The 23,291-nt window shown below is 50.4% G+C and overlaps 1 protein-coding gene across 2 annotated transcripts in view; it reads left to right on the top strand.

Annotated features, from left to right (window-relative positions):
• WWC3 (WWC family member 3) overlaps window positions 1-22,903 on the top strand; it is a 117,067-nt gene extending 94,164 nt beyond the window's left edge. Inside the window, exons 12-23 of one of the 2 annotated variants that reach the window (XM_087859871.1) lie at window positions 4,497-4,617; window positions 5,385-5,459; window positions 5,892-5,978; window positions 6,936-7,128; window positions 8,285-8,458; window positions 8,835-8,986; window positions 9,819-9,984; window positions 13,739-13,903; window positions 16,571-16,663; window positions 18,391-18,618; window positions 19,082-19,209; window positions 20,868-22,903. In XM_087859871.1, the coding sequence (XP_087715997.1) occupies window positions 4,497-4,617; window positions 5,385-5,459; window positions 5,892-5,978; window positions 6,936-7,128; window positions 8,285-8,458; window positions 8,835-8,986; window positions 9,819-9,984; window positions 13,739-13,903; window positions 16,571-16,663; window positions 18,391-18,618; window positions 19,082-19,209; window positions 20,868-20,934 (1,649 nt within the window). In that variant the 3' untranslated portion in view covers window positions 20,935-22,903. Of the gene's footprint in view, window positions 1-4,496; window positions 4,618-5,384; window positions 5,460-5,891; window positions 5,979-6,935; window positions 7,129-8,284; window positions 8,459-8,831; window positions 8,987-9,818; window positions 9,985-13,738; window positions 13,904-16,570; window positions 16,664-18,390; window positions 18,619-19,081; window positions 19,210-20,867 lie in introns of both variants that reach the window. The other variant, XM_087859870.1, reaches the window with a different exon arrangement.
• The last annotated feature ends 388 nt before the right edge of the window (window positions 22,904-23,291 follow it).

Genomic DNA, 23,291 nt, shown 5'->3' with positions numbered 1-23,291 from the left:
GCCCGTGTGCTTTTTTGAACCAAGCTCCAGCAACTTCCACTCCCTTAGGTTTCCAAGAGGACCAAGAGCAAGGTCTCATTCCTCAAGTTCCTGAACTTTTATTTACACGCAAAAAGGTTTTAGATATTCCATTTAGGCAAACACTAGATATTTGTATAGCTTAGTGGATCTCAACCAGAGGAGTTTTTGAACCCTGGAAGGTACTTGTCAATGGCTGGAGACAGTTTTTGGTTGTCACAAGTGAAGGCTGTGGTAGGGGGTGCTGCTGGCATCTGGTGGGTGGAGGCCAGGAATGCAGCTCACCATCGCGCAGTGCCCGGCACAGCCCCCGCCACAAGGAACGATCCGGCCAAGATGTCCGTAGTGCCGAGGCTGAGAAACCCTGGTCACGGACCGGTGAGCACTTCAGCAGCAGGAGGGGCAGAAATGAAATGTGAGGACAAAGCCAGGGCGGTATAGTGGAAAGGGCTTCAGACTCGCAGCTTAGAGGCCCAGATCCTGTTGCCTGGCCTGTTGACTGGCTAGCTGTGTGACCTTGAGGGCATCCGTGGACTTGGCTGAGTCTTGGCTTCTCTGGCCGTGAACAAGGTGGTCTTCACTCACCACCGTTCTGTTAGCCTGAGTTTTCTGTATATGACCGTACTGGTTATTGCAGCTATAATAGAATAAGAGTCTCTGTTAGCGCCCACGTGCTGGGCCAGAGATCTGTGACGTCGTGAGGCAGCCCGGTGGCTTTCCAGCATCTGTTCTTTTGCTGTCTTCTCTGTGTTTACAAGCACGCCTTGCATATCCCCAGGCGCATGGTTTCTGTAGTTCACATAGGCAGGTGCCCTTCGTGGCCTTTGTTCTGTATAATCACAGGTTCAGTGCTCCGTGTTTACGCCTTTAATTCAAAAATGAAAACACAAAATCGGTACCAAATTGCACATGTGTTGTTGCTTAAGCTGATTGCCCTCAGTGCCTCGCCTCCCTGCCAGCCTGTCTTTAAAGGTTGAGACACAAGAGTATCACTCTTGTTAGCCAGAAAAAAGCGGCCCAAGGGCGCTTTTGGGCCAGGGGAAAGACAGGGTGAGAGGAAGAAGAGCTGACTTAATTTCTGATCCTGATTTCTTTATTTTTTCTCTCCCCACTCTGGCTGACATTATAATGGTTCAGACTTGGGAGGCATTTGGTTATGCTACGTTCAGGTACTGCCACCTCGTGGTCAATTCTTGTATGACATTGTCAGTTGATTTGGGTCTTTATAAACTGGAAGTAATTAACTCCGCGAATGCCTTGGTCCTGGTGGGTGCTCCCCGAAGGCTGCGTTGGGTAACCAGCTTCAGGAGTGGACACAGGGTGACTTCTTGCCTCTCTTGTTGTTTGTGGGAACGCTTGAGCCTGGAGTCCTCGCTGCTTCATAAAGTTGGCAGGGATCTTTGTACTCTTCATGTTACTGCACCCCTCGTTTATGATGCCTTCCCTCATGTAGTCCCCCCCCCCCGACTTTCTAGTTTCCTTAGGAACAGGACAGTCTAAGTTTGAGCTCCGGCAAGTTTTAGAAAGATAAAATTGTAGTAAGCTGAGATTCAAAATTGCCCAAACCTACAAAGCAAGCTCTAGGAATAATTTCTTTCAGTGTGTTTTAAATCAATCTGAGGAGGCCAAAGGTGGAACAGGGGAGTGGGAAAATAGACTATAATCTTTAACATTTTTAATATTTTTACTACAGTTTTATCTTTCTGGGATTTTAAAAGCCAAATGTGTCGGCACACCTAGCTGGCTCAGTCCGTGGAGCATGCGACTCTTGATCTCAGGGTTGTGAGTTCGAGCCCCACGTTGGGGGTAGCGATTACTTAAAATCTTAAAAAGCCAAATGTGTCATGATTTTGAAATCTTCTCCTATTTTCATTTCCCATTAGTATTTGCTAATCTAAATCTGGGAAAACCTTGATTGTGTTCAGCCATTTATTGACGTTTTTATAATATTCATACTCTGTTTAAAATTGTTGGCTTAAATTCTGCGGTTTTTTCACCTTGTGCTTTTTTCTTTATCTCCTTTCTCATGCGGCTCGACAGAAACGTTCACTGTAAGTGACCTTGGAATCCTTCACCTTGTTGGCCAGGCAGCAGGCACAGCTTTGTGCAATGAATCAGTGTATCAGGACGGGGGGGATTTGGCCAAGAAGGGCATATCGCATAGTTGTATTTTAACATAGCTCACTAGTTACTGTTATTATTATTATTATTACTCTTTCAACATTAATATTTATCATGGCTACTAAAGTTGTGTAAGAACTTTTCTAAAAGCTTGAAGTACTTAATCCTCTACATTTTTTCCCAGACTTCAGTGGCTTTCATTATTTTACTATATGCCATCTGGCAGCTTTGCCCAAAATGTGATTTTCATTATATTCTCTTTTCGTCAAGCAGTGCTGATGTCCTCAGGTCTCAGTGTCTGTCTGTCTTTAATGATGAAAAGGTTAGAGATTTTTAAAATGAATGTTTGGAGGACTGTTTATTCTTTCCTTCCCTGGCATTGCTCCCCGTGCTCCATCTCGCCGTCTTGAAGCCCCGGAGCAGATGGCGGGGGGTGTAGCGTGGGATCTGCTGTGCGCTTTTTCTCACCCAGGGCAACTGCTGGTCATACTTCCTTCCGACAACTGCTGCCAGTTGCTCCGTGAATGCGGTGACTAAGCCTGGGATCACTGAGGATTAATTCCTTCATTTCCTTTTTCTCCTCCTGGACTGCCATTGCAGGGAGAGAGAAGTGTTGTGAGAGTTGCACCGTCCGGTTCACCGGAAGTGCTTGGGATCATTGCTTGGTGGTATTTCCTTGAAGGAATGCAAGGCTGTGCCTAGGAGCCCGGCTGAGTGTCGGGGCTAGGGATGGAGACAGGGAGTGGTTTCGTTTGCGGGAGATCCATGCAACAGATGGCTTCCGTCTGCAATTCCGAGCTGGGGGCTTTGGGTCCTCCCGTGTGGCAGGAGTGACAAGAAGAGCTGGACTTTGAGAGTCGCGCCTCCAGCCACCCCAGAATGGAGCCAGCTTTGGTCCCTGACCAGGGAGGAGCCTGTAGCTGCCCAGGCTCGGCATTGCAGACCTTTGGAGGGACAGCTTTTGTCTACAGTTGAGATCGTGAGCCCAGAGACCACAGTGCCGTCTATTTGTATGCTGTCTAGCGTGTTTGGATTTAATCGGTATGTGAATAATGATTTGGTTGAAAAGCGAGCTGGTCGTCAGTGGACTGGACATTTCCCTCATTGGAGGGTTGCGCAGATGTCTAGATTTTCATGTTCGGCGCTTAGATGGCTGCAGAGAAGCACAAAGAGGACGGAGGGACCCGCGCTGTCAGCGAGAGGCAGCACGACATCAGAGGAAGGCTTTAGTTTCCGTCTTCTGACCAGGTCCGCTTCTCGGGAAAGCGCCGAGGCTCCCGTGTGCACGTTCCCGCCTGGCATGACAGGATGGTGTGCCTGCTTGCACTGGCTTTGGGAAAAGGAGCTTGTGAGGGAAGGAGCAAAGACAGTGATGAAATGCTAAAAGGAAGAATGTCAATGGTTATTTTCTGCTCTTGATAAGAGCGATACAGGCAAAAATAAGCTGCCTCGTAACAGTAGCTTGCTAACCCCAGAAAGCAATTTTAGAAGCAAATCTGGCCCCAGGGCTGCTGGGAGGATACTGCCATCAGCGGAGCTGTTTCCAAAGGCTGAGTGTGGGATCAGCCGTGTCCTCTGACTTGAAAGTCTCCATGTCTTGTTAGGGTTTATTTGGATAATTAAAAATTGTTTTTCCTGATTATGAACTCTAGAGTATATGTTTATTTTATAAAATACGGGAAATACCAGCAGCATAAAGAAGGAAATGAAAAACACCCCCACCCCTCGCTCGCATTGCAGTCCATATTTGGGATAACCTTTCTTTCCTGGTCTTTCAGGGATGATGGTTTTTCTCAAAGTGTGATTTGAAGGGGCGTCCCCCCATCATCTTCTGTTCTGTGTGCTCATTAAGGAGGTGAAGAGAGATCTGTGACTTGTTTAAAGAGCTTTTAGGGATGCCCGGGTGGCTCTGTTGGTGAAGCATCTGCCTTCGGCTCAGGTCATGATCCCAGGGTCCTGAGATCGAGCCCCATGTGGGGCTCTCTGCTCAGCGAGGAGCCTGCTTCTCCCTCTCCCTTGCCTACTGCTCCCTTTGCTTGTGCTCTCTCTGTCCAATTAATAAATAAAATCTTTTTAAAAAATAAAGAGTTTTTAAAGAAGTAGCCAGAAGTCTATTTCTTTGATTTTTCACTATTAAAAATTTTTTTGGATGTAGCATATTTAAACATATGCATGTGTATATGATGTGTATATATATATATATATATATATATATATATATATATACACAATGGTGTGTCTCTGGAACACTTAGTAACTCTCATGTGCCCTAACTTAGAGTGTTCATTTCTTGGCATCACGGTCCCCGGCCTCCCATGCTGTCACCTCCTGACCCCAGGTATGTCTCTTGTTTATAGCAGTGACTCTTCGAGAAGACAGCGCCAAGAGGTTGGAGAGGAGAGCGCGCCGAGTGTCTGCATGCCTGTCGGATTATTCGCTAGCAAGTGATAGTGGGGTATTTGAGCCTCCAACCAAAAGGTTAGAAGCTGATCTTCTCCCTCAGCAGACTTCCCACAGTGTTACTGTTAAGCACAAAATGTATGCGTACTGGGACTTGTGCATATTGAAACTGCGTGTGTCTCCAAGGCTAGAATCTCTTCCTGGCTTCTCTCAACTTTGGTAGGCTGGGCCTTAGCAACCCGCAAAGAAAACTCCTCTGGCTTCTGTGTGCCTTCTGGAGGTTGGCCCTCCTTCCGTGGTTCGAGGATGACTTCCTCCTCTCTGGCTCTGGTCCGTGGAAGGCCTAAGCCTCTGAGAGCTAGAAGAGGAGAGCCATTGTACAAGAGAGACCTGCCTTTCTCGAAAGCATTCATTAGAAATGAATGTTCTCCCTCCTTTCCCTCTTTCCTAGGCTAGAGGAATCACTTTGTGACAACAAAACACCTTTGGGATTCTGGGCTTTATTTTGATTTGATATGTTTGATGTCATTGTTCCTTTCAGGTGTCTGTCAGACATTTCACTTACTGCAAATGGCTTAAGAGTTAGTTTGGAAGTTTGCCCTGAATGGCACATGTGGTTTTGAAAGATATCCCAAGTTATTTTCTCAAAAACAACAGCACTTTGTAGGCAGGTACCCACGGAGGTATGTCGTGGGCCTCCTGTGTCCTTTCAGTTACATAAAGAATTTAGTGAAGTCACAACTTAAGAAAGCCCTTCTCGGTAAGAAGCGCCCCAGCACGAGAGCTTCTGGCAAACCAGTGATGGTTCCCTGGGGAGTAACCCCGGTGATTTCTGGTTTGTTCAGGAGTGAAGATGCTGAAGAGTCTGCACACGGAGACGCTTGTGGTAGTGAAGGGCCCCAGATCCATGTTGGATTTGTGTGAGTACAGGACACTCCTACCCTGTTGCTCCTAGAGAGGGCCTGTAGATCAAGGCCCACCCAGTGACCCACACTTCCAGGCCGGGAGGGACGCAGGGACCTCCGCCGTCTGGCTGGTGCTCGCGGCCTGGACGCCTGCAGCCCGTTTCAGTGGCTCACGTGGGGGGACAGAGGTGGCGGGAAGGAGGGATGGGGGAGAGCGGCTCCACCGCCGTCCTCCAACACCGGGAGTCACGGCTGCTGTCATGTCCTGGAACGGGGGTCAGCAGGGGGCACGGACACCCTGGGAAGCGGCCAGCCGTCGTGCCCGGAGCGGCCTGCGTCCGTGGCTGCACAGGCCACCCGCCACTGAGGGCCGCTGCCGGGGGCCAGTCAGCGGGAGGGTCCCAGCGTGGTGGGTGGCAGCCTACGAGCTTCTGTTCCATTTCCCAGGCTCGACAGTGCCAGCGAGTGTCTTCTTGTGAACGTGCTCCAACTAAAGAATTTTGCGGGGCTGCTCACGAAGGAAGACTGCAAAGTGTAAGCTGGCTTGTCGGCAGCGCTCTGCTGCGGGGCCCCGGGGACACCCCCGCCGGCGCTGGCAGCTCCCCTGTTCTGCTCGGCACTTTGGGGCGGGAAAAGGCCGTTCGGGAACCTGAGTTCCAAAGCTTATTCCTAATGAAATACCAGGCAATGTCTGAATAGAAAGGCTTAGAAGTTCTGAGAAGAGTGGGTGATGTAGTGGCGCCCAGCTCTGTGCTCCTGCAAAGTGAATGGAAAGGCTTCTGGCCGGGACCAGGGGCCCTTGTCTGAGCAAAGGAGAAGGAAAAACGCGTAGCTGCCGTTGGAGGGTGCGACCTCTGAGCTCCGTGGCCCCAGATGGCTGCCGGGCGGGTCCCACTCACAGGCCACGGAGCATACTGGTCATGGTCCGTTCAAGCCCAGGGGGGCCCTCCCCTTCCACGAGTCTTTACACTTGTCTTCTAAAGGCCTTGGGAGCAACCCTGTTGTAAGTGGCTGAGGGCTCGCCCTGGGATTTTGCTCACCCTGACGGTGTACTTTGCAGCCAGTGTTTGAGCTTCTCGTTTGTTCCATGCTGAGGGTGGACAGGGCAGGAAGTCCAGGCTGGTGTGAACTGTCTTGGAGACAGGCACAGCTTGAAGAGGGAGCCAAGAGGCCATGGAGAGATCAGTACAGGTGGCTTCCCAAAAAGCTGGTGAAAGCAGGACCTCTGACCCCTTCCAAAGTCTTAACGACTGACTTGTAAGCCTTTCTCTTTGTGAGTGTTTTTCCCCGTAATCTCCAGGGGCACATAAATTCTTTGGGCTTACTCTTAGTTGAGCAAACGACCTTTTCCAAAAGACTTTAAAATTCTGCCCGTGGGCATCCGAATAGGGAAACATACATGTGTATACGTGTGTGGTTCATGCTTTTCATCGCACGAATCTGTCAGTAAGTGTCACCTCTCTGATTTTTCTTCCCTCTTTCTGGTTTCAGACACATCCGAGTCTATTTGCCGCCGATTGACTCTGGCACCCCGAACACTTACTGCTCGAAGGCTCTGGAATTCCAGGCCCCCCTGGTATTTAATGAAATTTTCAGAATCCCCGTGCATTCAAGCATGTTGACGTTGAAGTCACTTCAATTATATGTATGTTCAGTGAATCAGCAGCTGCAGGAAGAACTGCTGGTATGTCCCTCCCCCTCTTTCCCTCCCCCTCATTTCCTTTCTGCTCTCCTCCCCCCCTTCCCCCTTCCTTTCTTTGTGTTCCCATCAGTCTTTGTCTCTCCCACCCCTTCTCTTTTTGTCTTTCTGCCTTTTTTTTTTTTGGTCTTTCATTCTTTCTTGTTTCTCCATCTTTTGTCCTTTCTTTCTTTGTTTTTGTCTTCTTTGTCTTTCTGCCCCCCTCTCTCTTCTTTGTCTCTGTCTCTCCCTCCCCCTTGTTCCTTCCCGTCTCCCTCTTGCCCTCCCTCCCCTCCTTCCTTTTTCCTGTGGTGGGTTGCTTAGAAATTGTCATCATGTGAAGTGATCTCTGTAGCTGGGAGTACAGAAAGGGATTTGTCTTGCCAAGTATATTGTACTTTAAATACATTATCTCAACTAATACTTGCAAGACTTCTGTATTACCCCCATTTTCAGTTGAGGGAACTAAGTAGGATTGAAAAATTGGGCAAATAAAAATAGAGGATGGTCAGTTAAATGTGAATTTCAAATAAACTGTGGATTTCTTTTTTAATATAAGTATGTCCTATGCACTATTTGGGACATACTTATACTTTAAAGAAATCCGTTGTTTATTTGCGATTCGCATTTACTGGCTGCTCTCTGTTTTATCTGGTACTCCTCGAACTAAGAGCACGAGCAGCCTGTGTTCAGTACCCCAGCCGTGCACTGGCCGGAGCCATGACTCGGCAGGCAGATGGTTTCTTTGTGAAGTTGGAATTTCTCCCCTTGGTCTCACCCCTTAGCAGGAGAATTCGATGGTAGAGTTCAGCCAGCCCTCTCTTGCTTCAGAAATCCCTGAGCGACTCCACAGCTCCTCAGTGGGCAGACCCTGAGCCTGACCCCCCCCCACTGCAGCTTGTCCACTCTGTGCCCCTGTCCCCCTCCTGGCACTTCCCCATGGGGCTGAGGCAGGGGTCCGGGAGCCTCCCTCAAGAGCCTCTGCTGCCACTTTCATTTCACTGCAGTCCTTCGAAGAGCAATGACACATTCTGCCTTTCCGGTTACGATCGAAGGGTGACTTGATGTTTTACAAGATTCCCCTTGGTTGTTAAGGTGAAATCACTCAGTGTCTGTTCTGCCTTTTTTTTTTTTTTTTTTTTTTCCGGGGACACTCACGCAGGGCATTGCTCAGATCAACCTGGCTGACTACGACGGATCCAGCGAAATGCAGCTGCGCTGGTATGCTGTGCAGGTGTTCAGCAGCTGCGGGCCGCCCAGGGCCAGGGAGAGCGAGCGGGTGGGGGGTGCCGTCGGGGACCCCGCACAAGCCGCCACCGCCGCCGCCGGGAAGACGGTACGTGTGCCTGCCTCTTGTGCCGCAGAGCGCCACCGCTGTCCCGCTGCCGACACCCACTGTCACGGGGGCTTCATCTCCCACGAGCGTCTCTGCATGCTTAGTGTGGGAGCATAGCGCTGCCCAAGGGGCAGGTTCAAGGGAGGCACAGAGATGGGAGGTGTTGGTATATATGGCTGTCCGTGACCGTGGCTTTAATGCAGACCGGCTAGTGATTGGGAGAGACATATTGGTGGTTTTAAAATTGGAGCCCTCGGAGCTGCACGAGGTGGCCAGACCACGTCCTGCTGGCACGCGGCGTGTGCTTCTCGGCCCTGGAGAGCCGCCGAGGGCGGCCAGCCACGGCTCAGGAGCGCCCCTGTCCCCCGCCCAGCAGGACGCGGTGACGGCGCTGCTGGCCAGAACCACAGCCCAGCTGCAGGCCGTGGAGCGCGAGCTGGCCGAGGAGCGGGTGAAGCTGGAGTACACGGAGGACGAGATCCTGGAGATGGAGCGCAAGGAGGAGCTGGCCGAGGCCGTGTCCGAGAGGTACCTGAAGCGGCCGGTGGGCGAAGCCCGGACTCCATAGAGGTCACCGTGCCGTAGTGGCGGCGTAGAGTAGATGGGCGAGCGCCTCGACCGACGGACTTCTGTCGAGCCCTCCTGGAGGCACTTTGGTGCTGCTTTACTTCCACGTTTTGCCACAACGAAGTCCATTTCCAAGGCTGCCTGCTGCTTCTGAACAGCTGAGGCTAAATTTACCGTAGGGAGGGAAAGTGCAGGGCCGAGGGGCAGGGTATTGTGTTCGGGGACTGGCGGGAAGCTGGGAAGCTGGGAGGGGCCCGAGCGAGGGCTTGGGAGGCTGACCTCTTCAGCAGCTGCCGTTGGCAGATAAAGACACACAGACCCTCTTACCGAAAGGCCTTGTCACGTGTGTCCCTGGGACAGCAGGCCCTTTGACTTGCTGGCAAGAGCGCCCGTGTGCGATCGCCGGCAGCACTTAGGTCTCGTCGGGCGCGTCCGCTGCCGCGCAGTGCCGTGGGGCACCCACTCCCGGGAAGCGGTTTGGTTTCTCAGCTTTTGTAAGAAACACTGTGGTTTATTTTTCTGACACCACCACTCTGGCAAGGGGTTTTTACCAAATTCAGAATGTTTTATGTATGGGATGGGGAGGAAAGGGAAGGATCCACAAACTGCAAAACGAACAGGAAATCCTGGAGAGCTGTTAGCATTGGTTTCACTCCACACTAGTAAAATTCACCGGAGAATTCCTGATAAAGAGCAGAAGGCAGGGTGCACAGGGGAGTTGGGGAAGAAAAGATGAAGGGAAGGAAGACCACGTTGACACACGTGCTGTGGGCTTTTGCAACGTCTGCTTTAGGAGTTGGCAAGCCGACTCGGTGGATAGCGGCTGCAGCAGCTGCGCCCAGACCAGCCCCCCACACCCGGAGCCCTGCTGCATTGGCATCGACCCACTCCATGGACACACATTTGCTGGCCAGGCCGATCCTTACAGCCCTGAGAAACTTCAGCCTCCGCCTCTGAAGGTAGGTGGGCAAGGTCAGGGGACTGCTGGGGCTCCACAGTGTTCTGCCGCACAACCCCAGGCACAGCCCTGGAAGGAGGGCATGTGTGCCTGCACCCCCCACGTGAAACGGGAAGGGGTGGGTGGAGGAGATGGGTGAGACGAAGCCGACAGGCTCTGCGATGCAGGAGTAGAACAGTGTGGCTTACCTGCAGACACTGCCCGTGACGGGGGCTGTGGGGACTGTGTGGTGTGAAATGGACTGTGCTGGTGGATCGGGGGGCCATAGCCAAGGGGGCATTTCACGGACAGCCGAGGGAAAGAAGGGAGGGGCCTAAATCTGTAAACGGCTTAAAATGGGCACAGCAGGTATCATAGAAATATCTCTCAACTCTCAATTGAAAAGAAAGGACAGCTACAGCTGGAAAGGGCAGATTGGTACTCCGTGTTGCCCGGTGATGACCTGTTCCCATCTTCAGGGCCGCATATGGCTCAGGAGGTCTCACATGTCATCGCTTTTGGCCGCGTCTCATCCCTTTGCTCCCTTTGAGATGTTAGGTGCTACGAGGTACCCCTTCACCCCTTCTGTTCAGCCAATCTTAGCTGTGCTCACGGCCACATTTTCAGCGAGGAAGTCTCACATTTGCAGTGACAGATGTCTAAGGAAGCCTTTGAGGTTGGGAGACACTGAATCAGTACTTTCTGGGAAGTTTTTTCCACAAACTGTTCAACACCTCAAAGCGTTTTATCACCATGGCCCCCGCTGTCACCCCAAAGCACAAGTCTCGAGAGACATGGTGTCAGCTTCCCAAGCTGCCCACACGCGGCCCCTCTAGAGGAGCTCTTCTGTGGCCCAGGCTGCCAGTGGTTGCTGGTGGTCAGCGTTTTAAAACCTTTAAAAGCATGGGCTCAAGTGAGGGAAGGGGCTGTGGGAGGCAAGTTTAGTGTGTTGTCGTCATCCCCACCCACACCCCTGATTTTAATTTTGAAATACTTCAAATCTACAGACAAGTTGCTAGAATAATAGAACAAATACCCACGTGCCCTTCACTGGAGCTCCCCAGCTGTTTGTTCTTGACCACGTTTGTGGTCTCTCTGCGTGCACACGTGGGTAGTTGGTAGGCAGTGCAGATGCGACAGTGAAGAAAATAAAGGGGAGGCAGGCAAGCGTCGCTCGGGAAAACACAGCAGCGCCTGAGAAGAGGGGCTGCTGGAGGACAGGGTGCTAGGGAAGGTGGGATTTGCATTTTTAGAAAGAGTTCCTATTTTAGAAGGGGTTTACATTTAGAAATATAGATTTGCATTTATATTTTAGGTTGGATTGTAAAATGGTACAGCCTCCATGGATAACAGCATGGAGGTTCCCCAAAAACTGAAAAATAGAGCTGCTATGATCCAGCAATCCCACTTCTGCGTATATATCCAAAAGAATTGACATCAGGGTCTCCAAGGGCTATTTGCACACCCACGTTCCTAGTAGCGTTATTCAGGAGAGCCTAGATGTAGAAGCACCCCAAGTGTCTGTCGTCGGATACGGGTAAGGAAAAGGTGGGATATCATTCAGCCTTAAAGGAGAAGGAAATCCTCTTAAATTCCACAACATAGGCAGACCTCAAAGACATTACGCCAAGTAAAGTAAGCCAGCCACGGAAGGGTGAATACTGTACGATTCCACATACAGGAGGTGGCTAGAGTATTCAAATTCATATGGGCAGGAAGTACAAAGGTGGTCACCAGGGGCTAGGGGGACGGAGGATAAGGAGTTGTTTAATGAGGACAGAGTCGGTTTGGGAATATGAAAAAGTTCTAGAGCTCTGTTTCCCAACAGTGTGAATACATTTAACACTACTGAACTGTGCACCGTAAAATGGTCAAGGTAAATCTTATGTATTTTTTACAATAAAAAAGAATGAAAGGTCATGGAAGCGTCACCAAGAAGGCAGTTTTTGAGCAGAGGCCTTAAGGCAGGGGTCTCAGGAGCCTTGTGCGGGGCTGTAGAAGAGCATTCAGGTACAGGGAGCTGCAGGTGCAGGCCCACAGATGGGGGTGTGGGGGGCTGATGAAAGAACAGCAGTGAGTCCAGCATGGGGCAGGGGGGTCGCCAGAGCTGAGGACGGAGGGAAGCAAAAGGACCAGATTGTGTAGGGGCCCACTCTGGACTCTCCCTTTTCTCTGAGATGATTGGGAAAGTGGTGGGTGGTTTTGAGCCCAAGGTTGACATGATCTGACTTAAGGTTTTCTGTGGATTTTTCTCCGAGAGAGAGAGAGAGAGAGAGAGCATGCATTCAAGTGAGTGGGGGGCGGTGTGGGGAGAGGGAGAGAGAATCCCAAGCAGACTCCACGCTGAGCACAGAGCCCGATGCAGGGCTGGATCTCATAACCCTAAGATCATGACCTGAGCTAAAATCAAGAGTTGGTTGCTTAACCGACTGAGCTACCCTGGTGCCCCATGATTTTTCTTTTTCTAAAATAACTTTTTGAAAGAGGGACGCCTGAGTGGCTCAGTCGGTTTAGTGTTTGCCTTTGGCTCAGGTCATGATCCCAGGGTCCTGGGACTGAGTCCCTCATCAGGCTCCCTGTTCAGCAAGGATCCTGCTTCTCCCTCTGCCTGCCGCTCCCTGGGCACATGCGTGCGTGCGTGCTCTTCCTCTCTGACATATAAATAAATAAAATCTTTAAAGACAAAATAATTTTTTTGACATGGAATTTATAGAAAATGAAGTGAACTTATTTCACAGTGAACAGTTCAGGGGCATTTAGCATGTTCGCAATGTGGGCAGCCGCCACTCTGTCTAGTCCCAAAACACGTCCATCATCCCTAAGTAAAGCCTCGCACCTACAAGACTGTCACTCCCCAGCCCCTCTCCCCCAGCCCCTGGCAACCAGCGATCTGCTTTCTGCCTAGGAATTTGCCTGTTTTGGGAACTTCACTCTGTTTCGTGGCTGCGTAGTAGTTCCTTGATTGGTATAACTGTGCATCCATGCATGGACTGTTGGGCTGTTTTTACCATTCGGCTACGTGAATAATGCTGCTGTGAATGTTTGCGTGCAAGTATTTGTTTGAACACCTGTTTTCAGTTGTCTTAAGTGAATGTTTAGGAGTGGAATTGCTGGGTCTCATTTCAGCTTTACCAGGATCTCCCTGGTTTCTGGGTTGAGAAGAGGCTGAAGGGGGGAAAGAGGTATGGAATTGGGGAGACCGGTCAGAAGCCTGTGCCAATTGGGCATGAGATGATGGTGACCCAAGTGGAAGGCTGATGACAAGTGGTCAAAACATGCACGATCATGGGACGCCTGGGTGGCTCAGCCGGTGAAACGTCTGCCTTCTGCTCAGGTCATGATCCCAGGGTCCTGGGATCGAGTCCTGAATCAGGCTCCCTGCTCAGCAGGGAGTTTGCGTCTCCCTCTGCTGCTCCCCCCTTTTGTGCTCTCTCTCTCTCTCTCTCTCTCTCTAATAAATAAATAAATAAAATCTTTAAAAAAAATATGCTTCATCATAAACCTGGAGCCAGTGGGATTAGATCTTGGACCAGATATGGTGTGTATGAAAGAGAGCAGAGTCCAGGATGACACGAAGGTGGTTTTTTTGCACGAACAATTGGAAAATAGAGAGTCTTGGAGGAGGAGATGCGTGTGTTGCAGGGAGGAGTATCGAAAATCGTTTTGGACCTAAGCGTGAAATGCCAGTGAGAACTCCAAGTGAAGAAGGCCACAGTGGTTCATGTTTGTTGCTCATGTTCTAGAAAAAGTCATGGTCATAATAAACTACCGTCTAGGTCGATAAAGAAACCAACACAGAAGATGTCTTCCCAGAAGAAGTAGCGAGTCTTCCAAAGGAGAGGCCCAGCCGCAGGGCCCGTGGGTCGCCTTTCGTTCGGAGTAGCACAATTGTGCGTTCGCAGACCTTCTCCCCTGGAGCACGAAGCCAGTACGTTTGCAGAGTAAGTTGGAATTCCTTTGCCACTTGTCTGGAACGTTGTCTTCTCCTCCCACCCCCCATATCATGTTTTATTTTTACCGTTCATGCTGAGAGACCTGTGTGCCCCCAAGTACCGATAATGAGCACGGCGCACGGGGGTTATGCGATCAGTGTGGTGGCTCCATTTCCCCCTCGCCCGTGCATATCTCACTCTGGATTTCTTTATGATTCTAATACATCTCTCCCCGGATTTTCAGTTTGTTGTGTACCAACTCATGGTCAGGAAGCCGGGCAAACCATTTCTACATCAGTCTAAGAGTAACAGGTCGGAACAGGGAGTATCCTGAATTGGGTAGAGATTGGGAAGTCAGGCCACTGAGTGGTTGGAGGTCTTGAAGTGTAGCTTAGCGGGGTCCCAGGGCGGACGGCAGCCTTGAAGACTCGGGATACTGAGGCAGGGTTCTGACCCCTCCCGGCACGTCAGTTCTCACCCCGAGGGTGATGGCGGGAGACACGGTGTGGTTCCTTGGCTGCACTGTGCAGCGAAGCCATGTTGGCACGGTTGGGGGTGGAGGTGGGGGCTTCACAAAATGCTGGTGCCTGGGTTCCACCCCCAGGATCCATCATGGGTCATGATGGGGCCTAGACACCAGAGCTTGGGAATGATTCTGATGTTGAGAACCTCAAGATGGAGGACCCAATCTGCTGTGGTCCTTGAAGATAGGACCGCGTGTTAGGTTGGCGGGCGGTGGTGGTGTGACAGTGACAGGAAGGATCAGGAAAGAGAAGGGAATTTGAAGGATAAATGGTCACGACACAGTGGCCTGATGGGGCTTTTTGGATCGAGGAGAACTTTGACCCTTCCCGCCTCTGAACTGGGCTCGCTGAAGTAAAGCACCTTCCCTTGGCGGGGACCGTCAAGGAGCTGGCTCTGTTTGGGCAAAACCAAAGTTCAGTCATACAAGAGAAACGGCCTCAGACGTGTGCCAGAGACACCGGGGGTATGGTTCAGGGGTCCCCTGGCCCATGCTCGGGTTCAGTAACTTGCTAGGACCCACAGAACTCAGCAAAGCCGTTATATTCACCATTATGGTTTATTACAGTGAAAGGATATAGACCAAGGTCAGCAGAGGGAAGAGGCACATCGGGCAGTGCTCAAGAGAGACCTGGGGCAAGCTTCCGGGTCTCTTCCAGCAGGATTGTGCGGGTGGCTCTGGTCACCTGTCACTGCTGGGAGAGGCCGCACGCATGGAGTATTGCCAGCCGGGGGTTTTGGGGGAGGTTGGTCACATAGGCAGAGCCGATTGCCTGCATGCCTAACCTTTGTCTCCAGCCCCTCCGAAGGTCAAGCTGATGGCGTAAGGCCCCCACTATAAATCACATAGTTAACAGAGACTGGGTGGCCTGGCCCGAGGTCTCCAGGTAAACAGAGACACTCAGGCAGGACATTCCAGGGGATTACGGGTCACTTCCCAGGAGCTGGGCAAGGACCAAAACTTTCCTGGAGCAGAGTTAATCCTTTACCCTACGGCAGGGGTTTGGGGGGGGGGCGGTGAACAGCAGGGGGTTGGAGCCCGGTGGCCCTAGCTGCCCCTGGGCCATTTGCTAGACCTGCCTCGCTTCTCCCCACAGAAGCAAGGTGTCTGGTGGTGGCTGCCCTGAGTCGCACGGGGTCAGGCTCGGGCGCTCCCGCCCCATCAGACTGCAGCCCCCTGGGGGCTTGTGCTTAACCAGACACCCTCCTGGAGGCGCTAGAGCCAAGGCTGGCCTCAGGTCCCTTCCTCACGGCAGGCTGTCGCTGCCCCACCACAGAGCAGGCTCGGGTCTGCTCGGTGAGAAGGGCAGTGTGGTGAAGGAGGAAGTCCTCTACTTCCGCAGGGAAAGGTTTGCAGCTCTGTGCTGGGCTCTGTGCCCTGCTGGAAAGCATGCATTTGCAGGTGACGCTTTTGAAGGCTTCTTTGTTTTTGTCTGGGTGTCCTGATCTAGTGAGGGGGCGCACACTGCCGTGCCACGGCGTGTCCTGAGTCCTTGGGGTTAACGGGCATGGACAAGAAGGCCACGAAGGCAAGGACTTCGGCTTTCACACAGATACATGTTGATCCTGAAGCAAGAACCCGCCACCAAATGTCTTGGCTGCCATAAGGAAGGTGTTATTTATTTTTCTTTTTAAAAGCAGACCTTTTCTCTTGACTGGCAGAGTGGGTGTTAGTGGTGTTGGCTCGTCCTACTACTAGGAATGAGCCTTTTTTTGGAAAGTTATTTTTTTCCCAGCTCTTGGCCAAGCCAGGAATAGAGCAGATGAGAAGGACTGAGAGCAAGTGGGAGGCTCTGAGGTCCGCGCCGGCGTCGTGAGCGCCGCACGGAGCAGCACTGTTCCCAGCCGGTGCCACCGGGGCAGGCGTCTTGTTGACCCTCTCCCCCTGGAACCTTCACGCGGCTCGGGCGATGTGTAACATGAAGGAGGTGGGGCGTTGGTTTGCTTATCGGGTTTGTTCTGGTTTGTCTTTAGTTTTACTTGACACTTGCGTAGGTTTCGTCTTCACCGGGACCAGAAGGCTTAGTTAAAGTATCAGCCGTCAGCAGTGCGTTCGAGCACCTGTGAGACGTGAAATCCTGCAGTTCAGATACACAGAGAGTGAATAGTGCACTTCTGAGAAAGCGTTTCTGAGCATCATTCTCTTTGGCACAGCTTTACCGTAGCGACAGCGACAGTTCAACGCTGCCCCGGAAGTCCCCGTTTGTCCGAAACACCTTGGAAAGACGGACCCTTCGCTATAAGCAGGTACGTGCCACGCAAACTAATATGCAGCCTGAACAGAACTTAAAAGGTCATATTTTAGGTAACATTAATTTAAAGGTAATATATATATATTTTTAAAAAACGTAATGTATTTATTTCCTTGTTTACTGAGGTATAATTTTTAGAAGCCTATATAATGTCAAACTGTTACACTATTTCTTAATTTCCTAGGATAACATCATGATCTAAGATAATTCATGATCTTTACATTTTTAAATATAATACATTAATAAACAGCCAGCCAACCTATATGAAAGACCCTTTTTTTCTTTTTTGACAAGGGATTATGTATAGTAGAGATATTGGTGTTTTTCAGCCTGGAGCAGTCTTCTTCATAGGCCTCTTCTGCTGCTTTCACTTACTTCACCCCCCGTGGGTTTTCTCTGAAGGGCCTCAGTTTACAGAGTTTTATTGCTTTCTGTTTGTAAGCGAGTAGTAGTTCCTTGTCTTATGCAGGCTAAGATTCTTTTAAGGAAATAATACAAATCCAGATTTCCATGTGGTGCCTATATTTAGAGCAGCTGCCGACTGGGAACGAGAAGGAAAGACACAATTCAGCTACAAAAGTGTTTCAGCAGCAACGCTGTCGATGCTTCGGACTGGGTCATGGTTGTGGGGGCTGCCCTGCGTCCCCCCCCCACAACTTGTGACAACCAGACATGTCCCCAGACACTGCCCAGTGCTCCCTGAAGGGCCAAGTCATCCCTGGTTGAGAACCGCCGAGCTCTCCTATGAATTGAGCAATGCTTTTAAATGAACCTGTGTTTCTTAAATCATATCCTATCTTTGCATTCCAATTCTGTACGTGTGCAGAATAGTGTTACGTGCATGTAAAAAGCCTACAGTTATCCAGCCCACTGAACAACGCTGGTGTGTCTTACTGATAACTGCCTTTCCTGAGGTCGTTTCCCATTGGATGGGAAGTACTGTTCTCAGTACCACATACAAAATTCTTCTCTCATCTTCGGACTTTTCTTAAACATGGCACATCTGCTTACTTGAGGCTTACACGGGGAGGAAAGGTTTTAACAGCTTGCATGTGTGTATGTATAATCTTTTAAACAAAAAGCTCTCATATGGTTTATGATATGCTTTTCCCCCTTTATACCATGGATTATTTAAGATTTTCCAATATATTTTTTCTACTTTTTATAGTGGCTGTATTTTATGCTGGCCTTATAATTTACTTAATCTGTTTTCTCTTGTTATATATTTAGGTTTTCTCTGTCATAAACTTGAGTTGGATCATTTTTGCATGTCATGAGTTGTGCCTTTCCATTGCAAGTCAAAGTGAAATTTCAGAACCAAAGAAAGTGCACATTTTGTGGCTTGATGTATATTGTCAAGTGGGACTTCAAAAAGATTGTACCCATTATTTATTGATTGATTTTTAAGATTATACCCATTTTTGATCCCCCCCAGCTCCATATGAGAGGATCTATTTCTCCACATGTTTGCAAATGCACGGGTCACCATTAAACCAACCATTGGCGTCACCAACTTGATATAGAACTAGAGACTTAAATTAGTCTCGCCCAAATCCATGTTCGTTTGACATCGGTCATGCATAGAGAAACCCCTGTCCCCTAGCTGCGCTTCACCTGTCCCCCTTCGTTGTGGAAGGGCCTCGCAGACGGCCCGTGCTCCCCGGCTGCGCAGCGCCCCGGTGCCGGCTGAGCGTGTGTGCTCACAGCTGCCGTCTCCCGCAGCCCTGCAGGTCCTCCCTGGCCGAGCTCATGGCCCGCACCTCCCTGGACCTGGAGCTGGATCTCCAGGCCTCCAGAACGCGGCAGAGGCAGCTGAACGAGGAGATCTGCACCCTGCGTGAACTGAGGCAGCGGTTAGAAGACGCGCAGCTCCGAGGTCAGACCGACCTCCCACACTGGGTGCTGCGGGACGAGCGATTCCGGAGCCTGCTGAAGGAAGCAGAGAGGCAGGTAAGAGGCCACGGGCTCTGCCTGGGGGGGCCTGCTTCGAGGGGCCTGCTGCGGAGTCCCTTTGGCGTCCTGGGCCTGCCTGGTCATGATGATGAAACTATACTTCAAACACTCCAAGTGCTCGTCTGAAGGAGCTGGGTTTCTCCCTCTGTGGGCCAGCAGCCAGTGTTCCAGTGGCACCAAGAGCTGCCTCAGGTCCACGGCTGCTAGAAGGAAGGCTCCCCAGACCCTCCCGCTGGCTTCGCCACCCTCTGCTTTGTAGCGGAGTGTTCCGGGTCCGCCGTCTGCAAGGCATCACCCCAAGGACCCCGGTAGCTCCTTTGAAGAGTCCCTGTTGCAGGGCTGTGTGTGCATGGGGCAGGCCTTTCTCCCCTCTGGGGCCCCAGGGCTGGGAGTGGCTTTACTCACTCTTCCTTAGAACTAGAAGTAAAAATGTCTCATCCATCCCATGTTGCCATTCCAGACAAGACAGACCAAACTTGACTTCCATCAAGAACAGGCAGCTGAGAAGATGCTGAAGAAGGCCTCCAGAGGGGTCTGCCGGCTGCGGGGGCAGAACCACAAGGAGCCCATCCAGGTGCAGACCTTCAGGTAGGCAAGGCCGCAGGCCCCACCTCCCTGCTTGCTTTGGACTGTCATACCTTTGTCATCGTAAGAAGCAAATAAGTATTAAAAAAAACAAACCCATGTGCAGTTCAGAATAAAAGCAGAATCCCCACTGCTGTCAGCATTTTGACTTTTTCTTCTTCTGATCCTTTTGTCTAGGCACTGGTTTTCTTCCTGCTGCTTGTTGTCATAATGTGGGTTAGAGTTTGCATTTTGCTTTTTTTTTTTTTTTAATAAAAATATCCTGTGTTGCCACATCATCTGTTCTCTTTTTTGGCTGTACTGTTTCATCGAAGATATAATTGGCCTAACTACTCTATCTTATAACCTTCTTTCCAAATATTTGCTATTGTGAACAACACAGTGGTTTACACACACACACACACACACACACACACACACACACACACATCACCTTTGCCTTTTTACTTAACTTTTTATTGAAACCTAACCAACATACAGGAAAGCATGCATTTTGTATGCGTAAAGCAGTTCGGTGAGTTGTCACAAGTCCACATGGCAAGAACTGAACATTATGGGCACCCCTCCCGATTTCCCACACCAGAATAACCACCATCTTGAATTTGAATAGCGTACGTTAGTTTTCCCTGTTTTTGTTTCTCATATGAGGAGAATTACAGTGACATCTATATTCTTTTGTATCTGACTTTTTAAAAAATCGAGGCAAAATTCACATAGCGTACAAGTCACTGTTTTTAAAGGGAGCGACTCTTTGGCGTTTAGTGCAGTCACAGTGTTGTGCACCCACCCCCTCTGTCCAGTTCCAAAGCATTTCCTTCACCCCAGAAGGAAACCCCGTCCCCATGAAGCAGCCACCCCTCCGTTTCCTCCTCCCCACAGCCCCTGGCACCCCCCAGGTTGCTTTCGCCCTCGCTGGCTTTGCCAGTTCTGGGTGTTCCATGTGAGTGGAGTCCTACACTATGTGATATTTTGGGCTTGGCTGCTTTGACTGAGGATAATGTGCTTGAAGTGCATCTGTGTTGTTGCACGTGTTAGAATGTTATTCCTTGGGGCGCCTGGCTTCGGCTGTCTTCGGCTGTCTTTGGCTCAGGTCATGATCTCAGGGTCCTGGGATCGAGCCCCGCATCGGGCTCCCTGCTCAGCGGCGAGTCTGCTTCTCTCTCTCCCTCTGCTGCTCCCCCTGCCTGTCCTCGCTCCTGCTCTCTCTGTCAAGTAAATAAATAAAAATCTTAAAAAAAAAAAAAAAGTTATTCCTTTTTATGCCTGAATAATATGTGCCTTTTAGCCTTAATTTTTTTATACCCTGAATTTTCACATCCCCATCATTAAAGGAACCTAAAACACTGTAACTGTCTTCCTTCAAGCGTGATTTAGAACTCCTTCATTTGTCTAGCTTTTCATGTATTCATTCATTTGTTAATAAAGCAAGTGTTTATGGAGCATCTACTATAGAGCAGACACTGTTCTAGGCATTGGAGACAAACCCTTGTCCTCATGGGGCTTCATAACTTCTATTAAAATTTAGAGAGTCCGTATAGAGACAGATGTGTTGTTAGGAATTGAAGTTTAATTTTTCATATGAGTAAGAAAAGCTGTCATTGATATGAGAGCTTTCATTGCATTTATAGCCACTTCTAACCTGTAATTCTTTCCAATTCCAGGGAGAAGATAGCATTTTTTACAAGACCAAGGATTAACGTACCTCCTCTGCCTGCCGACGATGTTTGATGTAGTGCTTTGTACACGTGAAGTATTTATCTGCCTGTTTCATTTTCATGACGTTCTTAGACTAGCTAAATTTGTCCTTAAAATATTTGTGCAAAGCTATTAATATACACACTTTGTAAAAAACACACACATATATCTATACATATATATTTTATAATAGTGACGGCAACAGGGCTTGGTTTTTCCTTGTTGTGAAATTGACATCTCTGAAGACAGGTTATTTTATATAAGATCAACTATCGTTTTAAGAGTGTACAGTTTTTACGCTGTTTTATTTGACTTAAAGGCTGGAAGACAGAAACAAAGTGAGTTCAGGCAAATTCACTGTATTGTAATTTATTTATAGTACTTTTTTTTCCTTGAAGGAAAATACTGAGTCTAAGATGTATTTTAAGACTAAAGTGTTGTGCTTCAGTGTTCGTCATGCCGTAGAACGGAAGTTTGGGGCCGGTTTTGTTCCGGACACCGAAACCGCAGACCGTCCGCGCTGCCCTCGTCACTCGTCCGCGTGTCCGCTGTGTGCGCGGAGCACGTGTCGTGTGCGCGCCGCTGCCGCGTGCTCGTGCGCTGCCAAGCGCGGCGGCTCCGGGCCGGCCGGCGTCCGTGCGCGGTGCCGAGCTGCTCCGCTGCGGGCTGCGCGCGCACGGCCTCTGCTTGCGTTGTCCGGCGGTGCGCCGTCCTGTGCTCCCCGCGCCTGGGGGGCAGGCCCCGGCCTTCCGCTTGCCTGGCCGGGATGCTGTCCGCACTGCCTGCCCTCAGCCGACCACACGCAGCCCCCCGAGGCGGCTGCACCCGACCATGACCAACGAGGCGGCGTGGAACTCCGGCACGACGACTGTCATGAAGGGAAGTGACGAGCACGAGGCGCGCGAGTTTGCAGAGAATCCGTGAGTGCACGGATGGACACGGCGGTGAGGACGCAGGCGGGACGGCCTCGGAAGGCGCTTGTTTGCGGAAGGAAGCAAGCGTGCGTGGGTAACGACCGGTACCCAGTGAGTCACTTACAGGAGAGTATTTGATTTAAATCGGAATCCCCCCCCCATACTGGAGTCTACCCAGTATTTCTTAAGAAATCTTAGAAGTAGTTCATGAGGACAAAAAATTTTTATGTAATAAAAATATACCAATATTCCTTTAAAATGTCAAATGATCTAACTATTTTGTCGATTGCATAATTTATTATATATGAAATGCACTCTCCTTTCCGAGGCCTCAGACAAGTCAATGAGGTGGGACGCGCGAACCGTACAAGAAGACAGAACTCTCTTCCTAGATCTTTCTGCCCCTCCCTGGCAAATGCCTACCTTGAATGAGTGTAACTCTCCTCATTAGTCTGTAACCACCCCCCCGTATAACCTGCCTGCCTTTTTACATTGTTAACAATGAATTTTGTAGAAGTGTTTCATTGACACGAGACCTATCACAGACAGTGCAGTTTGCCACTGGTGCCAGGACTGAAGACGGCGTGCTTTCACGGCGCAAGCTCTTGCTGTCTCTTTCTGCCTCTAGCCGCGCTGCTTTTTGTTGGCTGATTTCTCTGTGTGCGTAACGCACCACGGAGGTAGAGATGCGCCAAATCTCAGTCCTTGCCGGAAGCGCCCCACAGCAGACGGCATTGCCAAGCAGGTGCTGACGATGGCAGGCCTTCTCTGTGCTCCCAGCTGATGATACTTTCAACTCCAATGAAGAACTATCTGCCTCCAGACATGGGCGTGTGGAAGGCCAATCCTGCGCCTCTCAGGCGCCCCGGGGTGGGTTGCCACATGAAGCACTCGCCTCATGGGATGTGGGGGCTTGAGGCAACTTTTCTGCCAACCCCTGTTAGTAGCGACGGGGGGGAACCCACTGTGCCAATACAGAAGGCCCTCAACCCAGGGGTTTCAATTAACTTCACTGCCCAGTGTATCCAGGCTTCTGTTTGGAGTGCTTCCCCCAACCCCAGAGTTTGGCGTTGTGTGTGTGTGTGTGTGTGTTTAAAAAAAGCTCTTTGCCCCACCAGAGACAAATACAGTCCCTATTCCAGTGTCCAAGGAGCACTTGGATTTGCCACCAAGTTCACTTCTAATTGACTTCTCCCGCCTCCCTGCAAGGGTCTGCCTTTGCACCCGCATGGGACCAGAGTGAGCAGGAGAGAAAAGCCAGACAGATGGAGGAGGTAGAGGGTGATGCGTTCTGTGCTGCTTGCCAGCCGGGCTGACCAGGCCCGTGGACAGCGACAGAGGCCGCCCGAGCCGGCGGGCGGCCAGGAAGCCCCACGATTGGCTTCTCTCCTGACCTGGTTTTGCAGCTTCTTTCTAGTGAAGACTGCCACCCCCAGAGAATATCCCACACGTCACAAAAGCGAAGTCCTATTGTCG

The sequence above is a fragment of the Ursus americanus genome, chromosome X (genome assembly GCF_024610735.1).
Source record: "Ursus americanus isolate L20-20 chromosome X, mUrsAme1.1.p, whole genome shotgun sequence".
In the NCBI taxonomy this organism is placed as follows: Eukaryota; Metazoa; Chordata; class Mammalia; order Carnivora; family Ursidae; genus Ursus; species Ursus americanus.
The sequence above is the reverse complement of the archived record's forward strand: the minus strand, read 5'-3'. Positions and strand labels throughout refer to the sequence as shown.